The sequence below is a fragment of the Colletotrichum paranaense genome (genome assembly GCF_030867605.1).
Source record: "Colletotrichum paranaense strain IMI 384185 chromosome Unknown Scaffold_16.1, whole genome shotgun sequence".
Taxonomy (NCBI): Eukaryota; Fungi; Ascomycota; class Sordariomycetes; order Glomerellales; family Glomerellaceae; genus Colletotrichum; species Colletotrichum paranaense.
The window spans coordinates 779,143-797,434 of NW_026848974.1; the positions used below are offsets into that span (position 1 = coordinate 779,143).

At 53.3% G+C, this 18,292-nt stretch overlaps 8 protein-coding genes across 8 annotated transcripts; 5 read left to right on the plus strand and 3 right to left on the minus strand.

The window, feature by feature from the left end:
- Positions 1 to 258: 258 nt before the first annotated feature.
- Positions 259 to 1,129, plus strand: CPAR01_14746 (UTP-glucose-1-phosphate uridylyltransferase; the record flags this gene model as incomplete). The annotated part of the gene is made up of 3 exons (XM_060498996.1): positions 259 to 375; positions 892 to 987; positions 1,049 to 1,129. The coding sequence occupies 3 exons, from the start codon at positions 259 to 261 to the stop codon at positions 1,127 to 1,129; spliced, it is 294 nt and encodes a 97-aa protein (XP_060342459.1).
- Positions 1,130 to 3,530: 2,401 nt separating this feature from the next.
- Positions 3,531 to 4,325, plus strand: CPAR01_14747 (uncharacterized protein; the record flags this gene model as incomplete). The annotated part of the gene is made up of 2 exons (XM_060498997.1): positions 3,531 to 4,079; positions 4,182 to 4,325. The coding sequence occupies 2 exons, from the start codon at positions 3,531 to 3,533 to the stop codon at positions 4,323 to 4,325; spliced, it is 693 nt and encodes a 230-aa protein (XP_060342460.1).
- A 203-nt stretch (positions 4,326 to 4,528) lies between these two features.
- On the minus strand, positions 4,529 to 5,524 carry CPAR01_14748 (FolB domain-containing protein; the record flags this gene model as incomplete). The annotated part of the gene is made up of 2 exons (XM_060498998.1): positions 4,529 to 4,759; positions 4,844 to 5,524. 2 exons carry the CDS (start codon positions 5,522 to 5,524, stop codon positions 4,529 to 4,531), a joined length of 912 nt encoding a protein of 303 aa, XP_060342461.1.
- A 466-nt stretch (positions 5,525 to 5,990) lies between these two features.
- On the minus strand, positions 5,991 to 8,955 carry CPAR01_14749 (peptidase family M1; the record flags this gene model as incomplete). The annotated part of the gene is made up of 3 exons (XM_060498999.1): positions 5,991 to 6,449; positions 6,504 to 8,799; positions 8,873 to 8,955. 3 exons carry the CDS (start codon positions 8,953 to 8,955, stop codon positions 5,991 to 5,993), a joined length of 2,838 nt encoding a protein of 945 aa, XP_060342462.1.
- Positions 8,956 to 10,216: 1,261 nt separating this feature from the next.
- On the minus strand, positions 10,217 to 10,489 carry CPAR01_14750 (uncharacterized protein; the record flags this gene model as incomplete). The annotated part of the gene is made up of 1 exon (XM_060499000.1): positions 10,217 to 10,489. A coding segment is annotated over one exon (273 nt), but the record flags the coding sequence as incomplete, so codon positions are not given.
- A 1,211-nt stretch (positions 10,490 to 11,700) lies between these two features.
- Positions 11,701 to 13,215, plus strand: CPAR01_14751 (phosphopyruvate hydratase; the record flags this gene model as incomplete). The annotated part of the gene is made up of 4 exons (XM_060499001.1): positions 11,701 to 11,824; positions 11,904 to 12,249; positions 12,304 to 12,354; positions 12,420 to 13,215. The coding sequence occupies 4 exons, from the start codon at positions 11,701 to 11,703 to the stop codon at positions 13,213 to 13,215; spliced, it is 1,317 nt and encodes a 438-aa protein (XP_060342464.1).
- Positions 13,216 to 14,928: 1,713 nt separating this feature from the next.
- On the plus strand, positions 14,929 to 17,562 carry CPAR01_14752 (nonselective cation channel; the record flags this gene model as incomplete). The annotated part of the gene is made up of 6 exons (XM_060499002.1): positions 14,929 to 15,358; positions 15,470 to 15,806; positions 15,863 to 16,177; positions 16,231 to 16,548; positions 16,602 to 16,665; positions 16,729 to 17,562. Coding segments are annotated over 6 exons (2,298 nt in total), but the record flags the coding sequence as incomplete, so codon positions are not given.
- Positions 17,563 to 17,907: 345 nt separating this feature from the next.
- Positions 17,908 to 18,207, plus strand: CPAR01_14753 (uncharacterized protein; the record flags this gene model as incomplete). Its single annotated transcript, XM_060499003.1, has 1 exon — positions 17,908 to 18,207. One exon carries the CDS (start codon positions 17,908 to 17,910, stop codon positions 18,205 to 18,207), a length of 300 nt encoding a protein of 99 aa, XP_060342466.1.
- Between the last annotated feature and the right edge of the window lie 85 nt (positions 18,208 to 18,292).

Sequence of the window (18,292 nt, forward strand, 5' to 3'; positions counted from 1 at the left end):
GGCTACACAGAACACTTTGAGCTACCAGCAATCTTTTTCGCCGCAAATCCCACGGCGAATCCCCTGTCAATGTAGGCACTACCCCGCCGTCCTCGAAATCACCGCTTGTTTTTCCCTCTCCTTTTCCACACCGTCCCTTCTACACCTACAAAAAAAATACGATACACTAGAATTTCGCTCTTTGCTCCGGTACAATCCATTGACATTTTCTCAGCATATTCAGCTTCACACCGCGAATTGCGTCAAATATCCTTCACAATGGCTCAAGCGATCAAGAGCGCTCTTCCCACCCACCTCAAGTCCCCCCTCGGCGGCCAGGGCAAGAGCGATGAGGAGTTCAGCTCCCGTCACCACGGCAAGACGAGATCCCACATGGTACATACTCTATCCACCCTTTTCTTTCAGTGCACCTTTGAGCGAGGCATGTCGAGTACCGCGACCGGTGCCTGCTTTGTCCCGAGACAGACAGAACACGGCCTTGTGCAGTTCAAGAACCGCCATACCTGCTAGCTTGTGTCACTTCTTCCATGCCGAATACCTGAGATGTCGTGCGACGCTTGGCTACTTGCTTTACCTTGACGGCCGCGGCTGGGCCAGTCCCAAACGGCACCGTACAGCATCGTCAATGCGTGAGACGCCAAATACCTCCAAAGACATTTGCTAGCTTGACATGGCTGAAGGAGACAACCTGGGCGGTATGGTGTGCGCTGTTCTCTCCCCGGCAACAAGCTCTACGATGCCTGTCAGGGGTAGCAGCAAGCTGGCCACATTGGTCGCAGGGCCCCGCAGCGGATCACTCGACGATAGCTTCAAAGCATTCTCCACTTTGAGAAGCTTCCATTGCAGGACTTAGTCCCTTCTTCGTGAATGCGCGGCTGACTTCAAGTCCAGGCTTTCGAGAACACTTCCACCAGCGTTGCTGCTGCCCAGATGCGCAATGCCCTCACCCAGCTTTCTGAGACCGTCACCGACCCCGAGCAGAAGAAGGTAAGCAGAAAAATCCACCCCAGCTGTAATCTTGGGAACACGAGTTCTAATTATCTTACAGCTGTTCGAGACGGAGATGGACAACTTCTTCGCCCTCTTCCGTCGCTACCTGAACGACAAGGCCAAGGGCAACGCCGTGTAAGTGTACAACAGGAACCTGCGATACAAATAGCCTTCCAGCTAACAGTGTGATAGCGACTGGGACCGTATTGCTCCCCCCGCCCAGGGCCAGGTTGTTGACTACGAGGACCTCGCCAACTCCGAGTCCGTTCAGTTCCTCAACAAGCTTGCCGTCCTGAAGCTCAACGGTGGTCTCGGTACCTCCATGGGCTGTGTCGGCCCCAAGTCAGTCATCGAGGTCCGTGACGGCATGTCCTTCCTCGACCTGTCTGTCCGCCAGATCGAGTACCTCAACCGCACTTACGATGTCAACGTGCCCTTCATCCTCATGAACTCATTCAACACCGATGAGGACACCGCTTCCATCATCAAGAAGTACGAGGGCCACAACGTCGACATCCTCACCTTCAACCAGTCCAGATACCCCAGAATCCTGAAGGACTCTCTCCTTCCCGTCCCTAAGAAGACCGACTCTTCTATTAACGACTGGTACCCCCCTGGTCACGGTGACGTTTTCGAGTCGCTTTACAACTCTGGTATTCTCGACAAGCTCATTGAGCGCGGTATTGAGGTTGTCTTCCTGTCCAACGTTGACAACTTGGGTGCCGTTGTCGATCTCCGTATCCTCCAGCACATGGTTGAGACTGAGTCTGAGTACATCATGGAGTTGACCAACAAGACCAAGGCCGACGTCAAGGGTGGTACCATCATCGACTACGAGGGATCCGTCCGTCTTCTCGAGATCGCCCAGGTCCCCAAGGAGCACGTCAACGAGTTCAAGTCCATTAAGAAGTTCAAGTACTTCAACACCAACAACATCTGGCTGAACCTCAAGGCCATCAAGCGCGTCGTCGAGAACGATGAGCTTGAGATGGAGATCATTCCCAACGGAAAGACCATCCCTGGTGACAAGAAGGGCGAGTCTGACATCTCCATTATCCAGCTGGAGACCGCTGTCGGTGCTGCCATCCGTCACTTCAAGAACGCCCACGGTGTCAACGTTCCCCGTCGTCGATTCTTGCCCGTCAAGACCTGCTCTGACCTGATGCTCGTCAAGTCTGATCTCTACACCGTCAAGCACGGCCAGCTCCAAATGAGCTCCAGCCGCTTCGGTGACGCTCCTCTCATCAAGTTGGGTAGCGACTTCAAGAAGGTCTCTGACTTCCAGAAGCACATCCCCTCTATTCCTAAGATCATCGAGTTGGACCACCTCACCATCACTGGTGCCGTCAACCTCGGCCGCGGCGTCACACTCAAGGGTACCGTCATCATTGTTGCGACGGAAGGCAGCACTATTGATGTGCCTCCTGGATCCATCCTCGAGAACGTCGTTGTGCAGGGTAGCTTGCGCCTGCTTGAGCACTAAGTGGCTTTTTTGCAGGTTTTGTATTTTGAGCACATTCCAGTCAGATGTCACGATGCATTGAGAATCATCACAAGAAGACAATCTGGAGGCGAGATGGAACAGTAGAGAGAAACCAATGATCATTCCCCCCAAAAAGGCGGCGTCTGCATAAGGTATCTGTGGCAGCGGCAGAACAAACTCGATAGTATTTTAATAAGGCACCTCAAACCATGCGTGTGCATTTCGTTGACCTCCACTTGCACTTGCATTGGCTACGTCCCCGTCTGAACCCTGTGAATTGCCGTGGATTTTGGCATGGTCCATCGAGGACCGTTTGTGTGTAACGTCTGCCGGTAGCTTGGACCTGCATTTCCGTGTGGAGTGGTCCAGAACCGACTAGCAACGAGTAGCGGTGAGACAAAGAAAAAGAAATCTGAAAAGGCAACATGAGAAGCACAACAAAAACAAAAAATGAGGTGAACAAAACGCGCGGTTACATGCCTGTCCTTACTCCGGACACCACAGCGGGCGGGCGCAATCCGGGGGGTAAGGTAGGGGAGGGGGGGTCTCGACGTGGGATGCTGCCGCCGGATGCATGGTTTTGGTGGGCTGCCGGTTTCCGACTGATAGTCTACGCCTCCATGCATTTCTTTCTTGCTTCATGGAATAGCAGCAACATTTTGCATTTTGTAGGCAAGAACGGGTTCACCGAAAGCAAGATTTGTTAGGTTTTTGATGCGGGCATATTGGCACTCCGTTTTACGGGCAACAAGAGGCTAAATAGTGCGGGCCACCCCCCTATATGGTAAAGAGGTCTTATTCGCCGTCTTGTCCTTTGACAACCGTGGACAGCCCTGCAAGCGTCCAGATCGCCGTTCTCTCTTAGCTTCGTGGACTACTTCCCCTTTCTCGGTGACAACGACATCCATCCTCTTTTTGCATTGAATACGAGATACACCACCTTGAACTTACTCGACAGAACTCCTGACCTTGTCAATTGAGCCAGAAAAACACCTTCCACAACCAAACCACAAACCACAAACCACAAACAACACACAACACACAACACACGAAAATCATGGGCAGCCTCTCCGGCCCGGCAGCCACGGCGCTGCCGTACTGGCAAGTCAACGTCCCCACGGACCGCCGCACGGACGAGTGCCCGGAGGGCCTCCGCAACCTCTCGGCCAAGGACGTCGGGATCCTGAGCACGCCCGACGCGGCCTACAACCGGCAGACGTGGACGGAAGTCCGGCGGCTCGTCGAGACGAACCGTCTGGATCTGTTCCAGCGGGTGCCGAGCGAGCTGAGGCGGTACCGCCTGTTTATTCACCACCTGATCAAGGAGCATGGGAGTGTGATGAACTTTGTGCTGAGGCAGCGGCTTGGATGGGAGGAGCCGTTGAGGGCTACTGAGGGTAAGAGGCCGTTTGAGGCAGAGGGGGATTATAGGATTTTGTATAATGATTGGCCGTATGGAATCGATGGGCGGATTGTACATCTTGTTGTTTGGACAAAGTTTGAGTTAGAGGAGAATCCGGCTACGGGGGATTTGACAGAGAAAGCGAGGGAGGAGATTGATCGATTTGTGGAGGGGACGTTTCGGGCGAGAACGGAGCCTGATACTGTGAGTTTTCATCCTCTCTTCTTCTCTGTCATGATTTGGCGGTGCCCATCTTCAGAACGGACCTGCAATATGGACTTGAGTGAAGCTGACGATGATGACTAGGTCATTTGGTTCAAGAACTGGCGGAGTCTCAAATCCGTTCACGCGGTTGAGCATTTCCACGTCATGCTCTTTGACCCGGATCCCGCGTTCATTCGGGAGATTACCAATGGAGATGTGCCCCAATGTGACAAGTTTGAGGCATGAGTAGTAGGAAACTCGACAGGCCTACGGATCGGTGAAGGGGGGAGTTTGGGTGAGATTTCATGACGGCAAATGGCACAGATCAAGGGGGAGAGATGGCACGATAGCGAAAACTTTGTGGACTCTCTCACCGTCAACCTCGGTATAGCGAACAATGTTAGACTTAAGTTGATGTGGTTCTTTCTTTACGAAAACGATGGATTTGACTATGGCTTTGCCTGAGGCGGTTCTCTATACTCCACACACGAGGCCGCGGCCATGGTGATGGCAGTCGGCTTCTCCATGACGACCTTGATAGTCCAGTCTGCGGGATTGTTGAGAGGCTCATGAATATCTGATCGTTCTTGGTAGCACCGCCTGATCCCCGTAGTGATAGCGGGACCGAGGGCTTCAAGCGTCTCAAAGGAAGAGTCGCCCAGAATCTTTTGGTACCACGACTTGAGTCAGCAATGATCCATATATATGTAGACGGAGTGAAGAACTATCAAGACGGCGAATAAGAGGAAGAAGAAGTCACAAACCTTTACAACGAAAGACTCGATCTCGACGTAATTATCCGACCTTCCAATGTAGCCCTCGATCTCGATACTGACCACGACAACCTGCCTCGCTAGTCTCTCGTTGTCATTGACTCCGATGAGCGTAGGCACGCGCAGCTCGTTGATGCGTAGACTTGAGCTGTAGACCGCCCCTGCCTGGGTACCATTACGGAAGCCATGGGCTAAAGAGTAAGACCGGCTCACGCTACTACCGAGCAGCGATGCCTTTGGTAGGGCGAGGGAGATATCCAGGTAGCGAATTCTGGGCAGCTTGTCCTTCAGGAATGCCGGCTCCGTGAGACCATCAGCCCCAGACCCGGAGACGTGGTACCCAGTCAACGCGTTCCAGATCATCTGCATGGCGTTTTCCAGGCTTAAATCGACCTCGTAGCGGTTCACGTTGTCCAGTATGCGGAGGAGCGCCTTGGCCAAGAGGCCATAGTGCACCGTGTCATCGCTGACCTTGTCCGCGAGTGAAGCGGCCTCAAAGGGCTCTGACATTGACAGCTCGGCGGAAACAACTACGGGCTGCGTCTTGCCCCCGCGGCCCCAGGCGTCGGTGCCGGCTTTGATCGTGCTATGAAGGTCGCGGACCCGGACCACCGCAAAAGGCTCGCCGGCCTCGGCGCGGACCTGCCACGACGAAACTCGTTTCGACTCCATGTGAGCAAAGGTGCAATTGATAATCAAACTCAATGAAAATTCGATTTCTTCGAGACCGGCCAAGATACACGGTCGGTTGGGCGGGATGAGGTGAAGGATGAACGTTGGACGGATTGGCGGCAGCTCAAGGTGAACGGGTCTCACAAACTCAGTATGCACTGGCTGAAGAAAGTGCCCTACATGACGACTACCTAAACAATCGCGGGGTCCACCACAACCATAAAATCACCCACATCATATGCGATGCTCTCATGCACATCAACACAGTAGCAGGTACCAGTTGAAAAGTTTTAAATGAAGGGCTCGACAAGCGGAGATGTTCTCTTCTTTGTCCATTTTTATTACAATGCGTTATTTGTTTGAATCTTCCTGCCGAACCCAGCAATATGCTACCCCCCTCATCCATCCAAGATGGAATGGCAAGCGTTTATGCTACGTTGGCAATCGCCCTCATCAAGATATACACCTAAAGATTCAACCACTTGCGCAGATCCTCAGTATCACGGGAAGTCCATGCGATCTTGGCCTTGACCGAGTCGGTGGACTGCGACAAAGCACGCACGAAACCCTTCTTCTCCTTCTCCGCGAAGAACCTGTCGAGCTTATCCAGCTGTTCTTGCTTGGTAAGCCCGCTTGTGCAGTAGCTCACAATGCTGCCAATCATGGAAGATTGAGCAGGGAACTTGGTGTAGATCTCCTCCCATCTCGTTTGCAGCCAGTCAAACAGGGCCTCGATGCCGCCCTTGCTCGACCGCAGACTGCCGATCGGAATGTAAATATCTTGGTCACGAACCTCGCCGCTCAGCAAAAGATCCAGTGTGCGTTGGCGGAGCTTGGGGTCGCGGGATTGGCCAAGGGTTCGGAGAGCGCTGTTGCGCTCGTCGGCGGTCTCAGCGGTCTTGTAGTACTTGTACACGGCGTCATACTGTGATTTTAGTTAATGGCTTGCTTCAATGACATCTTCAAGGAACAGGCATACCTCTTTCTCGCCGCCAAACTTAAGAACAATTGAAAAGACGGAGCTTCGGATGTTGGGGTGAATCGCCGTCTTATCTCCAGCCGCGAACTTCTCGAACATGGCCCGAGCAGCAGCAACAACCTTCTCGTCACCAGACATACCGGCCGCACTAAAAGTGAGAGCCTTGTACTGTTGCTCAACGTGGCCATCGTTGCTCGAAAACTCCCATCCTAGCTTGTGTGCGATACTGCCGACAATTTCCCGCTGGAACTCGGTGAGCTTGTCAACGACAGCGTCATCCTCGATCCAGGCCATCTTGATTGAGCCCAGACGGGTGAGGATCTGGTCCCACACCAGGTACTCGGCCTCGCCTCCCTGGCTAAGAGCCTTGAACAGACTCAAAAGAGACGAGGTCTTCTGGTAGCCAGAGGTTGCGAGAGCAGCCGTGTCAGCCACGATACCAACTCTGTCCTGGACGGAAAGGAGTTCCGCAGCGTTTCCAAGCTTCTCCAGACGATCAATAGCGTACTTGGTACGGTAGAATCCCGTAGAATCGGCGTTGATCTTGAAGAACTCGGCATCGTCAATCTCGAATTTGGTGTCACGAGTAGTGAGCATCAAGTCCTTGTCGACACCCCCCTTCGTACGGACGTTCAAAGAGATGGGGTAGAGAACCTTGTCTTCATCGGGCTTGACGTCTCCTGTGGTCAGGAAGCGATGCTGCTCCACGCTAATTGACTTGCCTGACTCGGTGACAGAGACGACGGGGTATCCCACGTTCTGGGTCCAAATGTTCATGATGGAGCCAACGTCCTTGCCGCTAGCCTCGCTCAAGGCTTGCCACAGGTCATTCGTAGTGGCATTGCCCCAAGCGTGACGCTTAAGGTACTTGCGGACACCCTCCATGAATACATCCTCTCCAAGGAATGCCGAAAGCATGTGGACAACACAAGAGCCCTTCGCGTAGCTGATACTATCGAAGATCTCGTTGATCTCCTCGGCCTTGTGGATGGGGACCTCGATAGGGTGACTGCTCCTAAGTCCGTCGAGACCCAATGCTGCCTGAAGATCTTCCCTGACGAAAGACTCCTTGAGCTTCCACTCGGGGAAGAAGGCGTTCATGGAATAGCGAGACGCAAACTCGGCGAAGCCCTCGTTGAGCCACAGAGCGTGCCACCAGTCCGGAGACACAATGTTTCCGAACCACTGGTGAGCAATCTCGTGAGTGATGACTGTCGAAACTCGCTCCTTGGCTGCGGCACCACTGGTCTTGTCGTCAAACAAGACTTCAACAGTACGGTAGGTGACCAGACCCCAGTTTTCCATAGCGCCAGCGGCGAAATCGGGAATGGCAACCTGGTCAAGCTTAGGCAGAGGGTAAGGAAGACCAAAGGCCTTTTCGTAGAACTCCAAGGCCTTGACACCGATATCCAAGGCATAACGGCCTCTCTCGATGTCCTCGGAAGGCGGAGCATACACTCGGATGGGTACTCTGAAGTCGTTGGTCTCAATGTAATTAAGCTCTCCGACGATGAAGGCAACGAGGTAGGTGGACATGACGGGAGACCTGTTGAAGCTGACAGCCTTCTTTCCAGAGGGCAAATCTTTCTCTTCAGCCACATCCATGTTGGAAAGGCAGGTCAGGGCCTTGTCAGCAATCAACGTGACGGTGAACTCGGCCTTGAGTGCTGGCTCATCGAAACAAGGGAAGGCTCTGCGGGCGTCGGTAGGCTCCATCTGGCTGGTGGCCATGATACCCTTGGTGCCATCCGGCTTGTTGTAGTATGAGCGGTAGAAACCCGCCATTTTGTCGTTCAGCTCACCGACGAACTTGATCTCGAGGGTACCCTTGCCGCCTTTGGTGAGCTTCTCCTTGAACTCGAAGCTGTGCCATTGCTTCGACTCGTCGTAGGTGACGACTGGTTCGCCAAGGCTCTTCTCTTGTCCTTCGACAGAGAAGGACAATGAAGTGTTCTTGATCTCGATTTCATGGGTGTTCAAAGAGATAGTGTTAGAGTCCTCCGCCACGTCAAAGTCAATCTTCACCAAGCCATCGAACTTGAGCGTCTCGAAGTTGGGCTCAAGAGTAAGATCGTAGTGGCGCGGGACGACGTTGGTAGGCAGCTGTTCCCGAGGGTAGTTCAGCGTGCCAGCGCCGCCATGCTCTCCGTGTCTGCACATACTTCTCTTGTAGGAGCAGTATCGTGTAGCAGCGACGCGCTGAGGGTTCTGGAGTCGTGAGGTTCGTCGAGGAGGGGTAGCTCGGAGTACTGGCGAACGGGTCGCAAAGGCGTTGTGATTTCGTAGTCGGTAGGGACTGTTGAGGAAGTCAGGTCAATGGGTAACTCAAAAGTGGAAAAGTGACCGGATAAGAGTATAGGTGTACTTACATGCGCGTGATTGGTCTTGCCGTCGTGTTGACGATGCGTGGGGTTAGGTTGACCGTTCGTCTTGTTGCGACACGGAACGCCATTGAGGAGGGGGAGGGGGCCAAAGCCGCAAAGGAACGAAAGCGGTCGGTCTGCTAGGCACCCAAGCTGTCTAAGGAAGGTACATGCAACAGAGACGTGGGGTCCAGCTGAGGGGAAGCTTCCAGTTCTTCTGTGCAAATCAATGCTCCAGTCTCAGAAGTGGAAGGCGCCGACGCAGGCCGCGCAGACCGCTGGCAAAGGTAGAAAACTCTCCCCACATCCCCATGCCTCAGGTCACTTTCTTTCCCTCAGCGCCTCCCGGACCCACACCAAGCCGCTTCCACCCGATACGGCCCACTGCCGTACCCGTGCTTTCCTGGGAGGGCCCGTCGGGTGTGCTGTCCGGGCTAGAAACACGGGATCTGCCTTACTTGCTGCCTTCCGGCCGGCCTTAGAACACGGATTGCAATCGGAGGTCTTGTGGGGGATGTAGCCGTCAATTTCCGGGCGTGAACAATATTGAATCGCAACGATTAAGATCACCACAGTGCATCCCACAAATCCTCCGCAGTCATCATAACTTAGTTGTCTGACTAGACACTTCCGCAGCTCATTGGAAAAGACAGCAGAAACTATCTTGCAAAGGATGCATGTAGCAACAAAGCAAGACTGAAAACCCCCGACACTTACAACTTAATTCGCAAGTTCTTCTTTGCTGAGCTAGCGGGATGATGTAGCACATCCTCAACTTTCGCCATTGGTTAGATCGATCCCAACATTGCTCCATCTGCACGAGTTGCAGCATTGAGTCCAAACTGTATCAACGGCCTACTTGCCGTGCGATTACAAAAGAACTTCTTTAGCGAAGGGCCGAAAATCTCCTCATGATCAAAGCAGGCCCCGGGAGGCAAGGGGACCTTAGGCACCGGAAGTAATGCTTGAAGAATTGTTTGGTAGCAATGACAACTTGTCACGTGCGCTTTCCGCTAGCTGTAGAGCCTTGCTTCAAGAGCAGGTTGACAAAAGCTGGGAAATTGTGTATCCTACTATGAAAGCCAGCGTCTATATGGGCCAACCGAGAGACTCGAAGAATGCCATATCCCAGTGATGTGCTATGTATGACTTATACTCGGGTGAAAGCGGACAAAGAGCTTGCAGGCACGCGGATGTGCCCAAGGCAAGCCGACTAACATGCTGTCTCCCCGGGCGAGAACCACCTCCCCGGGTCGAAGCCAGACGTCATTTCCACTTGAGCTCCAGACGATTAGGTCAAAATTACTCTAGGCAATATCAGCTGCCTACAGAATGACTTGCCTGCCGACCCTACACTTGTCTTACCCCGGCTTTACTAGACGGGGTGACGGGGTCGGGATCCATGATCGGGAAGAACCGCATTAGCACCTGGCTATTCCGAGCAACATCCTCGGGATAATCCATGGCGTACAGCCTGTCCCAGACCATTTGTGGAGTCAGAATGCCATTGTTTGATCTCAATTGCCAATTAGCAGCTCGTCGTTGGACCGGGGTGCCAGGGAAAAGACGTCTTGAAGATCGGGTGTCGGGACTTGTAGATTGTCGAAGACGCACTTTGACGCAAGCTCAGTCCCTAGAGTCCACAAGATCCCGATGATGGATGGCTGGAGAGCCGTTGTGCGAGAGACAATGGTTGTGGGCAGCCAATCAGACCACACGAGGATGCCAACGGCCGATGGGCAAGGAATCAAGACATGGCAACGGCCTTTGTTTTGTCCAGGACCGAGGTCAGTGACTGGTTAGGGCACCTGGAAAAGACACAGAAAGCCATGGAATTTATGAGGCCGGACTCGGGGCTGGGGACGAGGGACGAGAATAGCGAGAACGGCCCAATGAAGAGAGACAAGGGCAGAAACGTGTTCCAGATCCCTCCCAGCTGCTGGCCGCTTTGGCAGGGCAGCGTTTTCATTGCTTGGTTTGTTGAGAGGTGGCCCTCACCAATGATGCATTTATCGTGGTGAGGCGGTGCTAAGACCAGTACCAAAGATACTTTGAAACGAAGCTGGTTTGTGATATTCTTGGCCGTTTGGAGCTTGGGGCCCATGTAGCGCTCTAACAGGGCAGATGCCCCGCCTCGTCTCGAGAAAAAGCGATTGGGCACCCGTCCAAGATACCCCCAATCTTTTGAGCGATCCAATGGCGCCGTGGGCACCTGCCCCGAGCTAAGTTAAGCAACTTATGATACCTTACCGTAGGTACCTCACCTCACGTCAGGACTCAGGACTCCGGTGCAGCAGCAGGGCAGGTGGGGTTGCAAACGAAGGTACCTACCTTACCCTTACCTGAGGAGGGAAACGACCCCTCCAAAACAATCTGCTCCCACCGTGCTCCTGCTGTCCCTCACCCCCGCCTCTGTCGCCATCAACCTCTCTTCCATCACTTCAACCTCATCTTTTTTTCTTCATACGCAAGTAATTGCTGAGGTCTTACTCCGGCTCTATCAATCAAAACTCCACAAGTAAGTTGTCTCATCATACGTTTCCACTCCACTGCACCTGGCGATAGTCTTGGGGAAACACCTGGGAGCTTGCAAGCTGTGTCCGAAGAATCACCCCACCATGCCATCCCACCCTGAGGCAATTCTTGCTGTCCGGTCAAGGAGCGAGCACTTGCAAGCTTAGCAATTTCCCCCAATCGGTCCTATCACATTGTTGACTCACCCACTTGTCTCTTTTCTGCCTTCTGCCAATATAAAGCCTTTCCCTCCCCCCACGACCATCTACTGACCTCTCTCTCCCCTCTTCGTTAGGAACAAATCCATCACACGAGACAACATGGCCATCACCAAGATCCACGCTCGCTACGTCTACGACTCCCGTGGCAACCCCACCGTCGAGGTCGACGTCGTCACCGAGACCGGCCTTCACCGTGCCATCGTCCCCTCCGGTGCTTCCACTGGTACGTCGTCCTCGTCCTCGCATCCTACCCCTGCCGAGAGATAAAAAGTATCGAGAAGCTGATAGAACCCATTGAACAGGCCAGCACGAGGCCTGCGAGCTCCGCGATGGTGACAAGACCAAGTGGGCTGGCAAGGGTGTCACCAAGGCTGTTGAGAACGTCAACTCCGTCATTGCCCCTGCTCTGATCAAGGAGAACCTTGATGTCAAGGACCAGACCAAGGTCGACAAGTTCCTCATCGACCTCGATGGAACCCCCAACAAGACCAAGCTCGGAGCCAACGCCATTCTCGGTGTCTCCCTGGCTGTCGCCAAGGCCGGTGCTGCTGAGAAGGGTGTCCCCCTCTACGCCCACGTCTCCGACTTGGCCGGTACCAAGAAGCCCTACGTCCTTCCCGTTCCCTTCATGAACGTCCTCAACGGAGGGTAAGCGATCCTTGCTACTACTATCATCCAACATTTGCTCACTCCATGCTACAGTTCCCACGCCGGTGGCCGCCTCGCTTTCCAGGAGTTCATGATTGTTCCTTCGTAAGTTGTCCCACGCATCGAGTCTCCTTTGGCCTGTTCTGTTCCATCAGCTAACAATTGTGAAGTGCTGCCCCCTCCTTCTCCGAGGCCCTCCGCCAGGGTGCCGAGGTCTACCAGATCCTGAAGAGTCTGGCCAAGAAGAAGTACGGCCAATCCGCCGGCAACGTCGGTGACGAGGGTGGTGTTGCCCCCGATATCCAGACTGCCGAGGAGGCCCTCGAGCTCATTGCTGAGGCCATTGAGAAGGCCGGATACACTGGCCAGATGAACATCGCCATGGACGTTGCCTCCAGCGAGTTCTACAAGGAGGACGCCAAGAAGTACGACCTCGACTTCAAGAACCCCGACAGCGACCCCACCAAGTGGATCACCTACGAGCAGCTTGCTCAGCAGTACTCTGACCTCGCCAAGAAGTACCCCATTGTCAGCATTGAGGACCCCTTCGCCGAGGACGACTGGGAGGCGTGGAGCTACTTCTACAAGACCCAGGATATCCAGATCGTTGGTGACGACTTGACTGTCACCAACCCCCTGCGCATCAAGAAGGCCATTGAGCTCAAGGCTGCCAACGCCCTTCTCCTCAAGGTCAACCAGATCGGTACCCTCACCGAGTCTATTCAGGCCGCCAAGGACTCCTACGCCGACGGCTGGGGTGTCATGGTTTCTCACCGCTCCGGTGAGACTGAGGATGTCACCATCTCCGACATTGTCGTCGGTATCCGGGCTGGCCAGATCAAGACCGGTGCCCCGGCCCGTTCCGAGCGCCTTGCCAAGCTCAACCAGATCCTCCGCATCGAGGAGGAGCTTGGTGAGAACGCCGTCTACGCCGGTGCCAACTTCCGCAAGTCTGTCAACCTGTAAAGTGGTTTAGCGATTACGAAGATGAGCTTTTGCGTTCCATAGTCCGATGGTAGTATTCTTCCCGGAAGACTCGGCAGGACTGGGGTGAAAAAAATTGATGAGAAACGTCTGGCGTATAGGAAATGCGCAATGGAGGGATGAATGGGAGCATCGATGATGAAATTCGTAGCTTACCGCACTTTATCCTACAATGAAAAAAGAACAAATATCCCCCAATGTTGAGAGCTTCAGAAGGTGCCTGAGAGGTCACCCATGTTGATGCCGGCGATTAGATCAAAAACTACCTTATTACAAAAGAGCATCGACCGCCCTACCGCGAGCTTTGGTGAGCTCCGATATATAAAGATAGCTCCATGAGCCCCGCCAATATTGACCGCGTGAAAGATAAGGTCCCTGGATGGCACTGTTTAGAGCAACTTTTTGGTAGGCGTCGTCGGCCAAGAGTGGCATTATGTAATACAAGCAGCTAAGCTCTGACGCTTGATGCGGCTAGCGCTCTTTTTTCCTTTGACCCATCAGATTCAGAAGACGTGGGTGTGGACGTGGAGCTGAACACATGCACACATACACACACCGCTCAGTGCACCGGTACTACACTCAGCTTGTGGCCCAATCACTTGGATTCAGGCTGGATGCTGCAAGGTGTGCCATGCCTGGGCTGAAGAACTGCAGCAAAGAGTAGCCTCCAATTGCCTCGGACGACAAAAGTTGGCAGCCCGAGAAAGGTGAGAGGCACCGTGCACGACTTCAAACTCCCGTCCCCCCTTCCTCAGTACCTAGGAGCTACGAGTTCACAGCCAGCTAGAAGGCTTGCTAGCGCGAGTGCTGAATTATCTCAGTCTTCTTCACCCATCAATTACGGATCCAGTTGATGCAGCGTACATTGCAGAAGCTTAGGACAAGACAGTTCGGACACAGCCGGGCGTTCGCGCGACGCATGTGTCGTCATTCATGAGACTACACACACCAGACGAAGAAAGAGGAATTCCTGAACAACTGGCGAGCCAGCAATATTGCCGTGTCGCAACCTGGACACCGAGTCAGTGTGTACTACTTTCCTTCTCCTTTGTCCTTCTCTTCTGTAATGGCTTGGCGTATCTCCCCTCCGCTGCTTCTGCGGCTCTCTTCATCACTATACGCAGTATATCCCGTACTAGACGCGGCCGATGCTTCACATGCAGCATGCCGCCGCTGCCGCTGCCGCTTCATGAATGCTAGTTCTGGCTTAGAATCACATTCCACAACATTCCACAACTTGACGCGCGGGCGATGCTTTCTTTGCCTTAGTTACCCCAGACCACCTTGTCGGGCTCAGGCTCGCATTGAAAGATGTGCTTCTACTTTTAGCGTCCCCATGCACCGTGGAGCCAAGAGCCGTGTCGTCCCCTGCCCTACTCCATCCGCATCCTATCTAATATCTACCTTACCGATATCTGCGTCATCTCTGCTATCTGTGAGGCGCCGACATTTGTTGTCTCTTGCGGTCACCCTACTACCAACTCCCCACCACCACTCTAGGATTTGTTGTTGTTAGTGTTGCACCTTCCTGGCTGTAACTGACTCCCCGGCTATCTAGCATAACAACTTGAGCAGCCCACTCGGATTGTGACAGGCGAGAGCGTGGGGGCAGCCCCTAACTTGCCACTATCCACGTGGGTGTCTCGCGCCGTCTTCTCACCATCACCGCCAGTTTTTCCGCCAAACATCCCATAGCTCACTTATTACGTACGACTGAGCTCTGTCTACACGTTAAATGTCCTATCGATCCTAGCTCCAGCCATATGTCACATCACCGTCGCCTACGCTACATTCTATCCCATCACGAAGGGAAGTTCGATACAGTCCGGCCATACTATGTCGGAGCGCACCCGACGGGCACGCCTCCAGCTTCCGGAAGAACGGCCGCTGCTGCAACGGAACCGTGCCAGTCACACCTCTGAGATTCAAGTTCCTCTCTATGGCTGCATGGTCAATCCTCACAGCCACTTACCAGTATACACGAATATTCACCGTATACGACGAGACATCATCTCCATTGTTGAAGACTATTTGAGTTTGGAACAACTTCGTGATGTGCGTATCAACATCGCCGTCGTCCGCCCACTTGTCGACAAATTGTATGAGCTCGACGACATCTCCATAGGTATGTTCAAAGTCATCCGTCTCTCTCACCTCGATCTTCAATCTCGTAGAAACCGAGATCGATCTCGATTGCGCGGAGTCGTTTTGTTGCAAATAACCTGACTGTCACAAGTGTATTGCCTGCTTGTGAACCGTGCTCAGTTCCTATATGAGCAATCTCACTTGAACAATCGGCAAAATGTCAATTACAGTCGCGCAGCTCTATGCGAGCTGGTGGCAACGCGGATATTGAGGCGCTTTAGCGAGGACAATGAAGGGCCTGATGGTTTAGTGCTGCTAGCACACATCCTGGTTGCCGGCTTTGAGCCCTTTCAGATGGCACCGGCCGGGATTCGTGAGGCAGCCTCGACGGAGTCCTATCGCAGCTACAACCGTATGCTTCCTTCGCTCGAAGTTGCTATCTTGACTGAGAGTAAATACTTCCTCAGTGCTACTCCTTGCCAGAAAGTGTAGGTTCTCGCCTTGCAGATTATAGTTTGGGGCAGACACTAACAACGGTCTCAAGCGTCGATGCCATTTACGAAGGCCGTATTGTCTACACTCCTTCGAGCTTTATGGACATTATTCCAGACCACTACAAACTCAAGCCTATCTCACTCTACAACCCACGCGAAGGGCCACTACTGGACCAATATCGACTCCTTGTGCCTCGTACCAGAAACATTCTCGAGGTTTTCCAGTTCCTGATTCTGCTGGCGCTCTATCTCTTTGTCATGGCCGAGCGAAAGCCTGAGACTTTCACCGTCTTGGAAGGTTGTTTCGCCGTCTATGCCTTCGGGTGGTCTCTCGATCAATTTGCTACTATTTTGGAGCATGGCTGGTAAGAGAACCCAACTCTTGTTACAAACAGCAGCGTCACTCACGACAAGACAGGCACGTTTACACCCAGAATCTGTGGTCCTTCCTTGATGTTGGCTTCATTGGCATCTATGTTGTATACGCGGTACTGCGCATCCATGGAGCTCGAGTCGGAGAACTTGTTCCAAAACAACAAGCTCTCGACGTACTTGCGATGGGTGCCCCAGTACTGGTCCCGCGTCTTGCCTTCAACTTGCTATCGGATAATCTGGTGTTTCTCTCCTTGCGGTCCATGATGTCGGACTTTGTCCTTCTCACGTTCTTGTCGGCATGGTGTTTCGGTGGCTTTCTACTGTCGCTTCTGTGGCTTGGTGAAGGTGCACATCCTCCAGTGTAAGTTGCTCCAGGAACTGGCCTACCTTGTACAGCTTCTAATCCAACTGTAGCACTATCAGTAAGTGGATGCTCTGGATCTGGTTTGGACTTGACGGGACGGGCATCAACGAATCGGTAAGAATCCCTTCTTCTTCGCCTATTTTTCCATACGTCAGGCTTAATAGTAATTTCCACTAGGTACAATTTCACCCCATCTTAGGTCCTGTCCTAATGGTCGCTTTCGCCTTCCTGGGAAACACTTTGTTCCTCACCATCCTCGTCTCGATGCTTTCCAATACATTTAGCACGATCGTTAAGAACGCGACTGCAGAGATAATGTTCCGCAAGGCCGTCTTGACCCTAGAAGGGGTCAAGGGTGATGCCATTTTTGCGTACCAGCCCCCCTTCAACATCCTGGCCGTCTTCGTCCTTATTCCGCTCAAATTCATCCTCACCCCGCGATGGTTCCATAAGATACATGTAGCTAGCGTTCGGCTAGTCAACCTTCCGCTACTACTGATCATCGCGGTGGCAGAACGCAGAATCCTTTGGCCAGCGCCGCAGCCGGAGAAGAAACAGTCTAGCAGCCTTACGCTGTACCCGAGGGTCAAGCAATGGTTCTGGGAGAAGTGGCGCATAACGGCCCACCGCGACATAAGAGCCGTGTTCGACCTACCGCCGCCCGAGTCCGTCGAGGAGGAGATTGCGGTGGACGACGAGCTCACGCACCATCTCATCCGGCGACAATTCACTCGGTCCATCACAAATGATACCATGCGGAAGAAGTCGCCTCTTAGGAGAGATTCGATGTTCCCGGGCGTGTCGTCCAAGTTGCGCGGGTCCTTTACGGGAAGCGAGGACATGCAAGACGTCAGCAGCAGGTTGGATTCTCTCGAGCAAACGTCCCTGAGAATCGAGGCCTTGCTGGCGCGCATGCTGGACGCCGAGGATTACTCTGACCGAGGCTTCGGTACTGGGGAGAGCAGCACCCTTCGTGATGGGGAAGCGCCTCTGACCCAGTCACCGAGTTAGCCACGTAGTTGTAGTGCAAACATTGGCAGACACGGGAGTGCAAAGTTCTGGCGTGTGATGATGTTTATATAAGTAGAAAGCATGCCTAAAAGTATGGAATCAAGTATCTTCAAAGGCAATGCTGCTCATAAGTAAACAACACATTGGGAATATCTTGTGCCTGTAATCTGAAGTAGGAAGTAGCATCTACCTAGCCCGTACGTACCATTCCACCTTCCCAAACTTCAGCCTTTGTCCACACTTCCCTACCTTCATATCGCGGCAGTCGAGACCAAGAACACCATAAACAAGACTTTTCTTCGACGTCATCATCATTGCCATATCATACCCCTCCAAAAAGGAAAGATGTGCGAAGTCTTCATCTACAAGCACGTCAAGTGCAAATGCGTCTGGGGCGAGATCGCCGTGCAATGCGGCCCCGGCATGGGCTATACGACATGCGGACAATTCGGCAGCGGCATCGCGAAGAGGCCTCTGCGACTCCAAATGGCGGACAAGCGGCCGTGTCCGACGCACGACCTGTACGGGCTTTACGACCGCAACCAGGCGCGGGTGATCAAGAAGATCACGCACGGCATCAAGATCGGGGCGGGGCCGAGTAAGCAGGACGCTGGGATCGAGGTCCCCTGCTGCGCTGTCATGTGAAGACGGTGGAAATTTACGGATATCATGAAGGCGCAAAGTACAAAGACGAAAGAGGCACGTGGGAGGGTTGATGTCTGGGTGGATG